The sequence below is a fragment of the Mustela lutreola genome, chromosome 1, assembly GCF_030435805.1.
Source record: "Mustela lutreola isolate mMusLut2 chromosome 1, mMusLut2.pri, whole genome shotgun sequence".
NCBI lineage: Eukaryota > Metazoa > Chordata > Mammalia > Carnivora > Mustelidae > Mustela > Mustela lutreola.
In genome coordinates, this window is record NC_081290.1 from 280,185,056 (window position 1) to 280,200,943 (window position 15,888).

Here is a 15,888-nt window from a genome sequence, read left to right on the forward strand (position 1 = left end):
GCCACTTCCGCAAGACGCAGGGACGCATCTTCCGGCTCAGGCCCTTCAGCGCTGAAGTCCGCACTTCAGGCGTCGGGAAATTCCCGGAAGTGACCTGACCGTAGGCTTCCGGTGTGGGTCGGGAAGGATGGCGGTGGCGTGCACGTTCCAGGTTCTGCCACGGGTAGGGAGCGTCGAGATTTTAGGGTCCCGGGTGCTATAGTGGGGACTGTGTCTCGTCCACCAGCGCAGTCATGAAGACTGCGAGGAGCATCCAGCTGCCTGCTAGCCCAGGGCAAGGGCAGAACCAAGGAGAGATCCGCCTTGCAACAGGAGATTCAGGTCACATCCATCCTTTTCTTAGCTCACTGTGTGCCTGTCTCGAGCGAGACCCAGTTCAGATTTCACCTGTTCCCCAGGTGGAGCTGGCTGCACCACCTCTCGGTGTTCTTCAGGCTGTTCTTTTGTCTAATACCTGTTAGAGATATTTCACATGTTAAGATAAATTTTTTTATTGTAGACTTTTCACGTTGTAACCTCTTAGTACTACTCTTTGGCTGCTTCTCATAACTTTTGTGTGCGCTGCGTTTTCGTTTCAAGATATTTTCGAGTACGAGTTCCTCTTTTCGAGTTCCCCTTTCGATTTCTTCTTTGACCCATTTGAACTATTGGTTATTCATGAGCTAGAGTGTGTTGTTTAATTTTCACATATTTGTGAATTTTCCAGTTTTCCTTCTGATGTTGATTTCAAGTTTCATGTCAATGTGATCATTTGTATCATTTTAATCGTTTTAAATTTGGTAAGGCTTGTTTTGCAACCCTAGATAGATAAATAGATGGATAAGGTGATCTATCTTGGAGAGTATTCCCACTCAAGGGTGCTTGAAAATAATGTATTCTGCAGCTGTTGGGTGAAATGTTCTGTACACGTCCGTTTTGGTCCATTTAATCTATATTGTTATTCAGGTCTTCTCTTTATTGATATTCGGTCTAGATGCTCTATCCATTACTGAGTGTGGAATATTGAAATCTTTTTTATTGTATTGCTGTTTATCTCCCCTTTCAGTTCTGTCAGTTTGTTTCATATGTTTGAGTGCTCTGATGTTGGTTGCATATATATTTATAATTGATTTATATTCCTGGTGCATTTACTCTGTTACCCCTACTCTTATCATTATATGATAATGTCCCGTATCTCTCCTGGTAGTTTTTGACTTAAAGGCTGTTTTTGTTGTTGTTGTTTTTTAAAGATTTTATTTATTTAACAGAGAGAGATCACAACCAGGCAGAGAGGCAGGCAGAGAGAGGGGGGAAGCAGGCTCCCCCAAGCAGAGAGCCCAATGTGGGGCCCGATCCCAGGACCCCGGGATCACCACCTGAGCCAAAGGCAGAGGCTTCAACCCTCTGAGCCACCCAGGCGCCCCTTAAAGCCTGTTTTGATTGACACAAGGAGGGCCATCTTTGCTCTTTGGTTACCATTTGTATGGGATATCTTTTTCATCCTTTTGCTTTCAACTTGTGTGTTCTTCCATCTAAAAGAAGTCTGTAGTAACATCATATAGTTGGATCCTGTCTTTTATTTTTTATTTTTAAAGATTTTATTTATTTGACAGAGAGAGATCACAGGTAGGCAGAGAGGCAGGCAGAGAGAGAGAGGAGGAAGCAGGCTCCCCGCTGAGCAGAGAGCCCGATGTGGGACTCGATCCCAGGACCCTGAGATCATGACCTGAGTGGCAGGCAGAGGCTTAACCCACTGAGCCACTAGGCGCCTCTCTCTATATGTATTTTTTAAAAGATTTATTCTATTTATTTATTTTTAAAAGATTTATTTATTTGCTAGAGAACACACATGTGTACAGAGGTGGGGTGAGTGGAAAGGAAGGGGCAGAGCGAGAGGGTCCCAAGCGGACTCTGAACTGCGTGCAGAGCCCCACCACAGCGTTGGAATTCAGGACCCTGAGATCAAGACCCAAGCAGAAATCAAGAGTCGGTCGCTTACCCAACTGCACCATCCAGGCACCCCTACAATTACATATTTTTGTGTTGTATATCCATTAGCTTATGGTTTTCTATTTCAACTTTTATACCAGAATTAAAAGTGATTTACGTACCACTATTATAATATTCTATATTTGTCACATATTTATCTTTACCTATAATATTTATATTGGTTTGCTTGATGATGTCATAAGTCCCTTGGGCACATTTCAATCTTTTTCATTCTTTTTTTTCTTCCTCTGATTGGGAAATTTCAAATGACCTGTCTTTGAGTTCACTGATTATTTCTTCTGCTTGATCAAGTCTGTCGGTTAAGCCCCATAGTGAATTTTTTTCATTTGGTTATTCTATTCTTCAGTTCCAAAATTTGTTTGGTTCTTTTTAATATTTCTTCTTGTTGATATTCTGTTCATGCTTTTTTTTTTTAAATGATTTTATTTATTTATTTGAGAGAGAGACAGTGAGAGAGAGCATGATCGAGGAGAAGTTCAGAGGGAGAAGCAGACTCCCCGTGGAGTTGGGAGCCTGATGCGGGACTCGATCCCAGGACTCCGGGATCATGACCTGAGCCGAAGGCAGTTGTCCAACCAACTGAGCAACCCAGGCGTCCCGCTTTTTTTTTTTTTTTTTTTTTTTAGCTCATCGAACATTTTGATGACCGTTGTTTTGAATACTTTGTCAGGTAATTCATATGCCTCTGTTTTTTTAGGGCCAGCTTCTAGAGATTTATTTTCTTCCCTTGACTGGGCCATGTATTCCTGTTTCTTCATGTCCCTTGCAACTCTCTGTCAGATCCACACTTCTGAAAAAAGTTACCTCTCCTAAGTCTTTGTGGACTGGCTTTGTAGAAGAAAAGACCTTCACCAGTCAGCTTGGCTAGAGATTCCAGGAGCCTGTCAGACTTCTTGCATGGATACGTCTTCTCTAGGCTTATGCATGTGAATTCCCATTTGGAAGGATTTGCTGGCTTCTTTTTTTCAGGAATCTCTTACCTGGTTTCTGGACTTCTCATAAAGGGAGTTGGTCCATGTATTGTTCAGTTGGTGTCTCTGTGAGAAAAGGAGAGTGTGAGGCTTCCTGTTCAGTCATCTTGCTGGTGTCACTACCTTCTCATTGCATTTTGATAGGTTTTGCCCTTCTCCAAATTGGGAGCCTGTGGAGGATTAGGAACCGTGCCGTCACTGTATGCTCAGAATGCAACACAAGCAAGTGACTAATATATACCATTCCATAAGAATCTTAAGGGAGGGGCGCCTGGGTGCCTCAGTGGGTTAAAGCCTCTGCCTTCATCTCAGGTCATGGTCCCAGGGTCCTGGGATTGAGCCCCACATCGGGCTCTCTGCTTGGCAGGGAGCTTGCTTCCTCCTCTGTCTCTGCCTGCCTCTCTGCCTACTTGTGATCTCTGTCTGTCAAATAAATAAATAAAATCTTAAAAAAAAAAAAAAAAAGAATCTTAAGGGAATATAAAGGAAGGAGAAAATATTTCTGCTGGAGAATTTCTGGAAGGGTATTAAGTTAAGAATACATTTGCAGTTAGGGCTGGGCTCCAGTCCTAACTGCATTTATGATCTGGGTGAACTTGGTAAGTTATTTAACCTCCTGAGACTCAGCTTCCTGTGTAATAAAGTGGGGACAGTATCAACATAATTTCGTAAGAACTAAATGAGATTGAATGCATTTAGCACCTAGTAAGTGTTGAGTGAATGCCAGTGATGTTAGTCCTTATAAAGGTGTTTGTGGTTTATTTCAGATGCTTGCTCTGTCAAGGCGCCATCTAGTGTCTCCTTTGCTCGGTGCACCATCATTCAGCCGTTGCTACAGAGGTGACAGCCCAACAGATTCCCAAAAAGACATGATTGAAATCCCTTTGCCTCCGTGGCAGGAGCGAACGGATGAGTCCATAGAAACCAAAAGAGCCCGGCTGCTCTATGAGAGCAGAAAAAGGGGAATGTTGGAAAACTGTATTCTGCTTAGGTAGGGAAATATGAGACTTGGTTTCACTTTCTTTTTTACTGGAGATGGCTTTTTAATCTTTGTTTTCTCTCTTTCTCGTTTTAGCCTCTTTGCTAAAGAATATCTGCACCACATGACTGAGAAGCAGCTGAACCTCTATGATCGTCTGATTAATGAGCCCAGTAATGACTGGGATATTTACTACTGGGCCACAGGTACTGGGCATGATGTGAAAAGTAGGATGATGCACGCTGATTGAGGCTGGAATTTTGTGTCCTCGGCAATTTTTTTCTTTTGTTCATGCAGTCAACACTCAACCCCAGCACTCTCCAAGTTTTTCAAAGCGTGCAAAATGGTTTTATTAAAGTTCTTTGTTTGCAAGCAACAGAAACCCGTCTGACATAAGCAAAAAGGGAGTTTAGTGGAATGGTGTGGAAAGGCAGAGTTACAGAAAAACTAGGCCGGGAAGGGGGAATGGTGTGGAACCCGATAGCTCTAAAGGCTGTGTAGCAAGTGTTCCTTGATAGTCTAAAAACAGCACTACCTTTGGGAAGAACAGTTCTGTTTATAGTTAGGATTAGCTTTGGCTGTCAGAAAAAACAAACAAACCAGTAATAGCTTAAATAAATCAGGACTGTATTTCTCTCTCATAACAGCAGTCCAGAGGTAGGCATTCTATTCAGAAGTCATGCGGTGCAGATCCCCCAGATGGCTGTCATGTGCTGTCTACCTCATGGTTGAAGGTGGTTGCTGCGGCTCTGTCATGGCTTATGTTTCAGCCAGGAGAGAGTGTGTAGAAGCTCACGCCTTACTTTTTATGAGTCCTCAGAAGATTATGCTCCACACTCTCCCTAGTTTTCCGTTGCCCACAGTTTCAGTCACATGATGATTTCTGGTCAGGATGAAAAAATAATATAGTCTGTTTCATGCATCCAGTTACATTGGGGGTTCTGTTATCAAGGAAAAATGGGAGAATGGATATTAGCGGACATCTCCATTTCTTTCACACTCCCGGCTCTTCTGGTTTTAAGTTTCCAGCCCAGATTTGAGTCATAAATAGAAACCATTCTGTAGGTTCTGAGCATAAAGTGTGATAATACAGTCTTGAGACTTATATAGAGATTGGAAAGCCCACAAAGTGTAAATATTTACTCTGCGCTCCCGTAGTGTTGTTGAGTAAAATTCCATCAAATGAATTTGCCCCACTGTTTGTTTATCCGTTGACCAGGGGAGGGACATCAGGGTGTTTCCAGTTTTAGGCGATTATGAGTAAAGCCACTATAAATGTTTGCATATAGCTTTTTGTGGGTGTAGGTTGCAGTTTTTCTTGGGTTAAAAACCCAGGAGAAGGGTCACTGAGTCATATGGTAAGAGTTAAGACAAACTTTTTCTATAATGGAAAAGGGAGTAAATATTTAGGCCCCGTGCAGACCATATGGTCCTTGTCTTGAGTCTTCCACTCCTGCCATTGGAGCCCACAGGCTGCCATTGCTACAGTGTTGCAATAACATTTTATTGACAGACCTTGAACTTTAAATTTCATAGGGTTTTCATCTGTCACAAAATACCCTTTTGACTTTTTTCCTGAACCATTTATTTATTTTTTTTTTTTAAAGATTTTATTTATTTATTTGACAGAGAGAAATTACAAGTACATTGAGAGGCAGGCAGAGAGAGAGAAGGAAGCAGGCTCCCTGCTGAGCAGAGAGCCCGATGCGGGACTCGATCCCAGGACCCTGAGATCATGACCTGAGCCGAAGGCAGCGGCTTAACCCACTGAGCCACCCAGGCGCCCCTTTCCTGAACCATTTAAAAGTCATTCTTAGCGCACAGGCCATATAAAAACAGGCAGCAGGCCATAGTTTGCTGACTCCTCTGTTAAGTGAAAGAGGCCAGACTCAAAGTCTGGCCATACGTACTCTATGATGCCATTTTTATGATGTTCTGGGAAAGGGCAAAACTATAGGGGCAGCAGACAAATTCGTCGTTGTCAGGGACTAGATGTGAAGTTCCCCGTCCTTACCAGCACTTGGTGATAGCAGGATTTTGTTTTTGTTTTTAGCCATTTTAAGAAATAGACAGTGATATTTCACTGTAGTGAATTGGCCTGGCCCTGATAATTAAGGATATTGAGGATCTTTTTTAAGTGCTTCTTTGCCATTCCTACATCTTTGCTCTTATGTCTCTTCAGAACTTACCCCACCTTTGTTTTTACCTTGGGTTGGTTCATTTTCTAACTGAGGTTTGCGTGTTTGTTGTGTCAGATTGAAATTCCTTATCAGGTATGTGTCTTGGAAATTTCTTTTTCCTTGCTTATGGTTTGTCTTTGCATTTTCTTAACGTTGTCTTTCACAGAGCAGTTTTTAATTTTGGTGAAGTACAGTGTTTTCTTTGGTATGCTAGTGGATCACGCTTTTGATACTGTGTCTAAGAATCTGTTTTATCCTGGGGCGCCTGGGTGGCTCAGTGGGTTAAGCCGCTGCCTTCGGCTCGGGTCATGATCTCAGGGTCCTGGGATCGAGTCCCGCATCGGGCTCTCTGCTCGGCAGGGAGCCTGCTTCCCTCTCTCTCTCTCTGCCTGCCTCTCCATCTACTTGTGATTTCTCTCTGTCAAATAAATAAATAAAATCTTAAAAAAAAAAAAAAAAGAATCCGTTTTATCCAAAGTCACAAAGATTTTCTCTGTTTTTCTTCTCAGAATTATATAGTTTTAGAATCACCTCTTGAGTTTCTCAAAAAACAAACAAACAAACAAACAAAAACAACCAGAAAAACAAAAACCTACTTGGGTTTTGATTGGAGTTGTGTTAGAACAACAGATCAAATTCTTCTAGCATTGAGAATTGTCTAATCTCTCACATTCTGTATCTCCATTTATTTAGATTATTGACTCTCTTTTTTACATTTAATATCTTAAAATTTTATTTTTCTCAGATAGAGAGTGAGCACATGAGCTGTATATAGAGCATTTTTTCATAAATAGATGCTGAATTTTGTCAGGTGCTTTCTAGGCATTTCTGTAGACACTGTAATTTGTTTGGTCATATGCTTTTTTCCCCTTAGTTTATTGATATGATGAATTTTTTATTGATTTTCAGATATTAAACCAACCTGGCCTTCTCGTGGTAAACATCACCTGGTCTTTTGCTTGATTGATTTCATTTGCCAGTACTTTGGAGATCTTTGTATCTGTCTTCATGGAGTACTGGTGTGTAGTTGTCTTGTAGGGTTATCTGTTTTTTTTTTTTTTAAAGATTTTATTTATTTATTTGTCAGAGAGTGAGCGAGCGAGAGCGAGCACAGGCAGACAGAGTAGAAGGCAGAGTCAGAGGGAGAAGCAGGCTCCCTGCAGAGCAAGGAGCCCGATGCGGGACTCAATCCCAGGACGCTGGGATCATGACCTGAGCCGAAGGCAGCTGCCCAACCAACTGAGCCACCCAGGTGTCCCAGGTTATCTGGTTTTGATCAGTGTAATGCTGGCTTCATAAAATGAGTTATGAAGTGTTCTTCTCTTCCATTTTCTGGGAAGGTATATAGAGTTGGTATTACTTAAATATTTGGTAGAATTTGCTAGGGAAGCCTTCTGGATCTGAGGTTTTCTCTTTTGGAAGGTTTTAACTGTAAAGTCTAATTTTTTTTTTTTTTTAATATCTATGGAATAATTCAAGTTCTCTGTTTCTTCTTACTTAGATGAGGTCTGTTTATTAGTGTGTCTTTAAGAAATTTGGCCACATCACATAAGGCGTTAAGTCTATGGATATAAAGTTATGGTCATATTCCCTCTTTTCTTTAAATGTCTGAAGAGCTGTAGTAAGGTCCCTCCTTTATTTCTAATATTGGTAATTTGTGGGGTTTTTTTCTTTTTCTTGGTCAGTGTAGCTAAAAGTTTATCGATTTTACTTATTTTTCAGAGAACCAGCTTTTGGTTACATTGTTTTTGCTCTGTTTTTCTTTTTCTAATTTTATTGATGTCTGCTCTTTATTTCCTTTTTTCCTCCTTGTGTTGGGCTTAGTTTGCTCTTATTTTTTTAGTTTTGTAAGGTGAGAGTTGAGCTTATTGATTTGAGACCTCCTTTTCTACTGTAAGCATGTAATGCTATGAATTTCCCTCTAAGCACTGCTTTAGTGTCACATTGTGAATTTGGATGGGTTTTTCTCATTCATTCAATTCCTAATTTCCCTTCTGACTTCCTCTTTGACCCATGAGTTGTTTAGAAGTTTCTTTCTTTCTTTTTTTTTTTCTTTAATATTTATTTATTTGACAGTGAGGGGACACAAGCAGGGGGAGCAGCAGAGGGAGAGGGAGAAGCAGATTCCCTGCTGAGCAGAGAGCCCAAGTCAGGGCTTGATTCCAGGAACCTGGAACTCAAACAGCTGAGCCACCCAGGTGCCCCTCAGGCTCATTCAGGTTCATTCATTTTGAATGAAACTTATGGGGCTCAGTAGGTTAAGCCTCTGCCTTCGGCTTAGGTCATGATCCCAGGGTCCTGGGATCGAGCCCCACATCGGGCTCCTTGCTCAGCAGGGAGCCTGCTTCCCCCTCTCTCTCTGCCCGCCTCTCTGGCCACTACTGATCTCTCTCTCTCTCTCTCTGTCAAATAAATAAATAATCTTTAAAAAAAAAAAAAAAAAAAAAGAATGAAAGTTACTCATTCCATTAGGACCCCAGAACTTAGATTGTGTAGTTTCAGTTCTTTTAAGTTTCTCAAAATTTGTTTTATGGCCTGAACTATGACCGTACACTTGATAAATGTCCCATGTGCCCTTCTTTGAACATAACATGTCTTCTGCACCTGTGGATGAAGTGCGCTTTCAGTGTCAACTCAGGCAGCTTAGTTGATGCCGTTCTTCCTGGTCTCGATGTTCTGACTGGTTTCCTCTGTACTTTGTTGATGAATAAGAGAAAAGTGCTGAAATCTCTAGTTATCTTGTGGATTTGTCTATTACTCCTTTCAGTTCTCTGTTTTTCCTTCATATATTTTGAAGCTCTGTTTTGTTTTTTTTTAAGATTTATTTATTTATTTGACAGAGATCACAAGTAGGCAGAGAGGCAGGCAGAGAGAGAGGGAGAAGCAGGCTCCCCGCTGAGCAGAGAGCCTGATGTGGGGCTCGATCCCAGGACCCTGAGATCATGACCTGAGCTGAAGGCAGCGGCTTAACCCACTGAGCCACCCAGGCACCCCTGAAGCTCTGTTTTGTGAAAACATACTTAGGGGGTTCTATCTTCTTGACGAATTGACTCCTTTATCATTATATATAATGTCTTTCTTTATTGCTGATAATATTCTTTGTTCTGAAGTGTCAGATAATAATTTAGGCCAGCTTTCTTTTGATTAGTGTTTGCATGATATATATTTTTCCCATCTGTGTTAGTTTTCTGTGCTACATAGTAAATTACAAGAAACGGGCACCTGGGTGGCTCAGCCCTTAAACATCTCCCTTCAGCTCAGGTCATGATCCCAGGGTCCTGGGATCGAGTCCCACATCAGGCTCCCTTTCCCACTCCCCCTTCTTGTGTTCTCTCTCTCTTTTTGTCAAATAAATAAATAAAATCTAGAAGAACTGAGAGAAACAGTGATTTTAGACAGCATGGTTCGTACATATTTGACATACATATGACTGTATGTACATATGACATACAGTCATAGTTCTATAAGTGAGAAGTTCCGTAGGCCTAGAACTCAGTCTGAAATTGGTGTCAGCTGTTCTGCATTCCTGTCGGGAAGCTCATTCAGGTTCTTAGAATTCATGTGCTTAGGGTTAGGGGCTTGAGGACAACTGTCTTGCTCCCTGTTGATCTTTTTCAGCTCCGGGAAGCCACATGCAGGTCCTTGCCTGCAGGCTTCCTTCCATCTCAGCCATGGAGATTCTCCCTCACGTGGAACCCTCTGAACGCTTCAGATCTCTCTGACTTTCCTTCTGCCACCAGCTGGAGAACAGTGCTTTGAAAGAGCACATGTGGGGCGCCTGGGTGGCTCCGTCAGTTAAGCATCTGACTCTTGATTTCAGTTCAGGTCATGATCTCGGGGTTGTGAGATCGAGCTCCGTGCTGGGTGTGGAGCCTGCTTAAGCCTCTCTCTCTCCCTCTCCTCCCTTAAAAAACAAATAAAATAAAGGGCACATGTGATGAAGTGAGAACGACCTGGATAATTTCCTTGTGCTGAGGTCAGCTGTGCCGTATAACCTAATTGCGGTCGGCATCGTCATGTTCACAGTCCTGAGGGTTATGCAGGACTTGTATGCAAGGGGAGTGGGAAATACTGAGGGCCAGCTTCAAATCTGCCCCCCACACCATCCCTTTGCTTTTGACCTATCTTTGTCTTTATGCTCAGATCAAGCTTCTTCTAGATAGCATATGTCCTCTCTTTTTTATTCAGTCTTAAGAGTCTCTACCTTTCCATTGATATGTTTGGCCATTTGCATTTAGTAATTGAGCAATGTGGTTGAATTAAAATCTGCAGTCCTTTTGTTTCCTGTGTCTTCCATCTGTTCTTTTTTCCTTTCCTCCTCTATTTCCATTTTTTTAATTGAATATTTTAAATTTCATATGACCTCCATTGTTGGTTTACTGTTTATACTTTTTGTAGTGATTGCCCTAGGCTTTACCATATACGTCTGTAATGAATTATTCTCTCTTCAAGTTATATTTACTGTATCACATAAGATACAAGAACTTTACAATATATACTCCCAATTCTTCCCTCCCATCCTGTCGTTGTCACACTTTTTGCTTTTACTTACGTTGTGAGCCTATACTATATTTCTCTTGTTTCACTTTAGACAATTGTCTTTTTAATTTTTTTTTTTAAGATTTTATTTATTGATTTGACAGAGAGGGAGTATACAAGCGGCAGAGCGGCTGGCAGAGGGAGAGGGGGAAGCAGGCTTTCCGCTGAGCAGGGAGCCCGATGCGGGGCTCGATCCCAGGACCTTGGGATCGTGACCTGAGCCGAAGGCAGACACTTAACCGACTGAGCCACCCAGACACCCTAGACAATTATCTTTAGAGCAGTTTAAAATAAGGTAGAGAATGTTATATTTTATATACATAGTTTTATAAATTGTAATTTTTATAGTATATTTTATATATGTACAACAATACATAACTGTATCAAATATATTTTATATTAACCTTTATTTTAGTCATCGCTGGAGATCTTCATTTTTTTGTATAGATCCACGTTTCTATCTGGTATCCTATTCCTTCTGCCTGAAGAACTTCCTTTAATGTTTCTTGTAGTGCAGGTCTGCTCTTATGAATTATCTCTGTTTTTGTCATTTTTGAAAGATATTTTCACTGGGTGTGGAATTACAGGTTCACAGGATTTTCTTTCAGCACATTACAGGGGCATGTTTGGTTGGCTGTTAGTGTGCGGGGTTGAGGCCGTCTGGTCAGGAGCGGCCCTGGGTCTGGGTTTGCTGTTTCAGTTGCCTGTATTGTACCTTCACCTTCCAATTCCTGTAGCATTACCGTGAGCTGTTTCCTGGTATGTGTAGGTTCTGACAAGAACTCTACTGTGTCTCTTTATTCCCATGCATGTAATGTCTCTTTTCTTCCTGAATGTTTACACCATTTCATCTTTGGTTTTTAGGTGTTGAATATGATGTGTCTCGATGTTTGCTCTTGGTATTTTTCCTGCTTGGGTTCTCCAGGCGTGTAGGCTCCCATACACTGTTTACTTGTTCCCTCCAGCTTCCAGATTCTGTTTTGTGTCTTTAATTCTTTTCTTTTTCTGTATCAGTTTGGGGAGTTTGTAGCGGTGAGACTGATCGGTCTTGTAGTTTGCCAGTTCTTTCCTGCACTGCAGTGTTGAGTCTCTTGATGAACTTGTTGAGGTCATTCTGCTTATTTGCTACTGTGTTTTTAGTTCTAACATTTACATTTGGCTTTTATGTTTCCAGCTCTGTAGTCGAGCTGCTCATTTGTTCCTACATTTTTGACTACTTTTTCTGGTAGAGTCTTTAATATTTTAGTTATTTTTTAAAGATTTTATTTATCAGAGAGAGGGGGCGTGTGAGCAGGGAGAAGGGCAGAGAGAGAAGCGGACTCCTCACTGAGCAGAGAGCCATGCGTGGGGCTGGATCCCAGGACTCCAGGATCACGACCTGCGCTGAGGTAAATGCTTTGAAATGACTGAGCCATCCAGACCCCCTAACGTATTAGTTACTTTTAAATTCTATAACAGTTCTGACATCTGGGTCATCCCCAAGGCTTTTTCTGTTGATCGCTTTGTCTCTTCACAGGGTGTTGTGTTTTTCTTCTTTTGTGCGCATGCGTATCTCATAATCTTTAATTGAATCTTAGACATTACAAGTAGGACAGTAAAGAGGGAAGTGAATGGTATTTATGCCTAGAAATGGGCGCGCTTCCTGTAAGTTGCTAGGATGGATGGAGTCGGTCTAGTTAGGAGTTAGGCTCGCCTGGGTTCTGTTCCTGCGCTCCTTCCCTTCCCTGCACCTCCAGCCTCTTGCTGCCATCCGCCAACAGGAGGGGCTGAGTTTCCGGAAGGTTCTTCTCAGTGTTCCTGTTCTCCCTCAGCTTTTCAGCCTTCCCCCTATTTCTGTGCCTCAAAGGGAATCTCTCGCTGCTCCTGCCTTTCCCCAACAGGAGATTCCTGTTGCTTCGCACTTGGGGGAAGGAAGGTTGGGAGGGCGTTCTCCATTATCCGGTTCACCATCCCAGATGGGTCCTTGAACAAGTAGGAAGTAGGATTTGCAGACCTACATCCAGGCTCTTAAGGCTTTTATTTCGTTGAGGAGAAGGGCTGGGCTGGGCTTTATGCGCTTTTTTTTTTTTTTTTTTTTTTTGCGGTGTTGGCCACTCCGCTGCTCCCAGCTTGCACCGGTGAGGGAGACTTTCTCCCGCCTCTTGCTCTGAACTAGTCTTGGTCAGGAGCGCACTCTGGAGGGTTCCTGAGAACAGCCTGCAGGGCATGCACTCCCCCGGCGTCTGTGGCTAGTCCCCACTTGGCTTGTAGCAGTTGGTTAAACATTTTAGCCGAACTCTTCTGACCTGTCCGGTGGTATCCGGTGTCTGTTCTTCCTGGGCCCTGTCTCGGGCAGGCAGGTGCTCTAGTGCACTTTCTCCTTTGTGGGGGAGCTTCTCTTCCCTTAGATTTTATTCTACTTGGTTCCCCCGTGACTTCTGTTCTCAGATGACTTCACAGAAAGTCATGCTCTTTGTAGTTTTTCTGGCTTTTCTTGTTAGGATGAGCCCAGTGTTCTTTCCAACTTGCACTCAACCTCCTGCCTGGCCTTCAGTGATCACAAAAACAAAGCAAAACCCGACACCAAGCCCACTAGACGCTGGGCTCTGTGCTGAGTGAGGGGGAATTCAGCTTTGAGGAATTCTCTCTCCCAACGTTGTAGTCTTGGTGGGAGGGTCCTTCTCGAGCACGTTACCTAAGCTTCCCTGGTGGGAGGCTTTGCTTGTAACTGGAATCATAAGCGAGTACCTCCAGGTGGCAAGAGAGATGGGTGGTAAGCAGGCATACGGGGCCCCCTCACACACCCCCAAGAGGACACTCCCGTAGCTTTGCTGCCCATGCCCTTGGGGCCTCTCCATCCGCATCTGGTTCTCCGGGGTCATGTCCATTTTGTGCGCCTCTAACGGTCTTCTAATGAATTCTTTTTTGCTGAAGTTAGTGGAGCTCCTAGTCTGCCATGTTCAACCGAGGACTTCCACCTCGGGAAACGTATAGGCTGGAAGGGGAAACACAGTACCCAGAAAACACAGAAATACCGAGTGCAGAGCAAAATCGTGCTGCCAAGTATGGACCGGCCTGGGGGTCAGCCAACTTGTTCATAAAAGGCCAGACGGTAAATATTTCAGTCTTGTGGCCATATGGTCTCTGTTGCAGCTACTCAGCTCTGCCATCCTCGTGCAGAAGCGGCCGTGGACAGTATGTAAACAGATGGGAGCAGCTGTTCCAATAGAGCTGTTTACCCAGGCGGGCAGCCGTGGGTCACCCGCTCCCGCTCCAGGCCACTGTGTGCATTTAGAGGAAGACTAGAGACAGTGTGTATATCTCCTGGTTCTTTGCAAAGGCCAGAGTTTCAAGTGTCAGGGTCCTTATGCCTGAGGATTAACTGACATCATTCTTTCTGCCCATTCCTCTCTTGCAGAAGCAAAACCAGCCCCAGAAATATTTGAAAACGAAGTCATGGAACTGCTGAGAGACTTTGCTAAAAATAAAAACAAAGAGCAGAGACTGCGCGCCCCAGATCTGGAATACCTCTTTGAAAAGCCACGTTGAGCTGTGCACCGTCGCCTGCCGTGGGGGCTCCGTCCGTGGACCCTAACTTAGGATAGATCCCGGCCTTGACTTCCTGCTGCTCCTGAGACACTCAGCCCACCCAGACTGTTTGTCTTGCTTCAGATGCTGGACCCATCTCTCAGGACATGTAAATACTGGGTGTGACTCATTCTCACACTTTGTTGGTTTAGTTTTAAGCCTAAAAGCCCTTGCTGGTGTTGCCGGCACTCTGGCCTGTTTCTCTGGCTCCGGTCTTTGGAGTCGGGCCTCTGCCACAGGAGGGCGGTGTCGGGACGCGTGTAGCTCACCCGTAGCTTCCACCAGAAGTGTGTGCCCTGCAAAGAGACAGCCAGCTGCGGGGGCTGGGTAGTAAGCTTCCCCGAGCAGCCCAGGGCTTTGTTCAAGTGAAATCTGCTCCCCTCTCCCCACCCAGGTAGGGTCCTTCCTCCTGGGGCAGCAGACCCAAGGCCCCTGAGCTGACTCTTTCAGAGGCGCGGCGGGCAGAGCGAGGGCGGCAGGCGGGATGTGTGGGCTCGCTGCTGACGAGTCCACATCCTCCTCATCAGATTGTCTCGCAAACGTTCACTCTGTACACTGAAAGATAATTAAATATTAAAGAATATTTTATGAAGGAGAAATCACAGTTCCCGGCCCTCACACAATTATTTTAATTCTGTCTGTCCTCATATAATCCACAGTCACTTGTTTCCAGAGTTATATAAGGTGACAGCCACAGGATTGATTCCCATGTGGCACGATGGCAAGCGTTCTCGGTCTTTCTACAGTCTTCCCGGTGATTGTAGTTGACGAATTGACAACACATAAGCAATAACATCTTAGAATGAATCGGTTGGCAGTGCTGAGCTCCGGGGCCAGGAGACTAATGTGTGTCTAGCAGTGGTCTCCCTGGAAGGATTTGCTCTCAGAACTGTAACCCAGTCAGCACTGTCGCCCCCCCGGGCTGGGCGGGGACCATCCGAGGTACAGACCTCAGAAAGCAGGCCTGGGGAGGGATAAGCACTGGGTTGGTGATCACAGGAGATGCATGCGGAGAGGCAGTGCCTGCTTCCAGCATCCTGGAGCGGAGGGGTTCCTGGAGAGCCTCGGCCCGGTCCTCCTTGCCCCTCAGTGTCCCCGGCTGAGAAGAGAAGAGAACTAGCTTTTACTTATGGGACCCGTGAGAGCCCCACAGCACTGCTACGGACAAGTGGTGTTATGCTAATTTTGTAGATGAGAAAGTGGGCTCAGAGAGCAGTTTGTCCAAGGTCAAGTCGCTGTTTCATCAGAAGGTGACAGTCTCCTTTAGTTCTGCTGCCAAAGTGGAGGAACTTTCCACTAGATCACTCTTCTTTACTGGTGGAAACTTAGTAGGAATTCATGCTTTGCAATGTTAGGGCAAAGACACAATCATTCTGAGACAGTGAACCTGTGTGTCATGAAGGGGACAGGAAGCTCTAGATGCTTCCCAAAGTAAGCTCGTGGCTACCCAGGGCAGCTCGTATGCAGGAAGCAGTGTCGGCGCTGGTTTCAGGTTCAGATCCTGGCTCTGCTGCCTACCTGCTGGCTGAGTGCGTTGCCCTGAGCCCCCACGTCCTCATCCATAAAACGGGGGTGACGACTCTCCTTATTTTAGCTGTTTGTGAGCTTCAGATGAGAAGAGAGAAAACTTGCAAAGCTCCTACACGGCCCCCAGCACACTCGG

The 15,888-nt window shown here is 44.1% G+C and overlaps 1 protein-coding gene across 1 annotated transcript; it reads left to right on the forward strand.

The window, feature by feature from the left end:
• Positions 1-4: 4 nt before the first annotated feature.
• Positions 5-14,829, forward strand: SDHAF2 (succinate dehydrogenase complex assembly factor 2). The gene is made up of 4 exons (XM_059143987.1): positions 5-163; positions 3,728-3,951; positions 4,036-4,145; positions 14,056-14,829. Exons 1-4 carry the CDS (start codon positions 128-130, stop codon positions 14,184-14,186), a joined length of 501 nt encoding a protein of 166 aa, XP_058999970.1. The 5' UTR covers positions 5-127; the 3' UTR covers positions 14,187-14,829.
• The last annotated feature ends 1,059 nt before the right edge of the window (positions 14,830-15,888 follow it).

Bases quoted from the DNA above. Each gene is read 5' to 3' on its own strand.
- SDHAF2 (XM_059143987.1), top strand. From the start codon at position 128: ATGGCGGTGGCGTGCACGTTCCAGGTTCTGCCACGG. The intron at 164-3,727 runs GTAGGGAGCGTC...GGTTTATTTCAG, and splicing joins CGTTCCAGGTTCTGCCACGG to ATGCTTGCTCTGTCAAGGCG. The intron at 4,146-14,055 runs GTACTGGGCATG...CCTCTCTTGCAG, and splicing joins TATTTACTACTGGGCCACAG to AAGCAAAACCAGCCCCAGAA.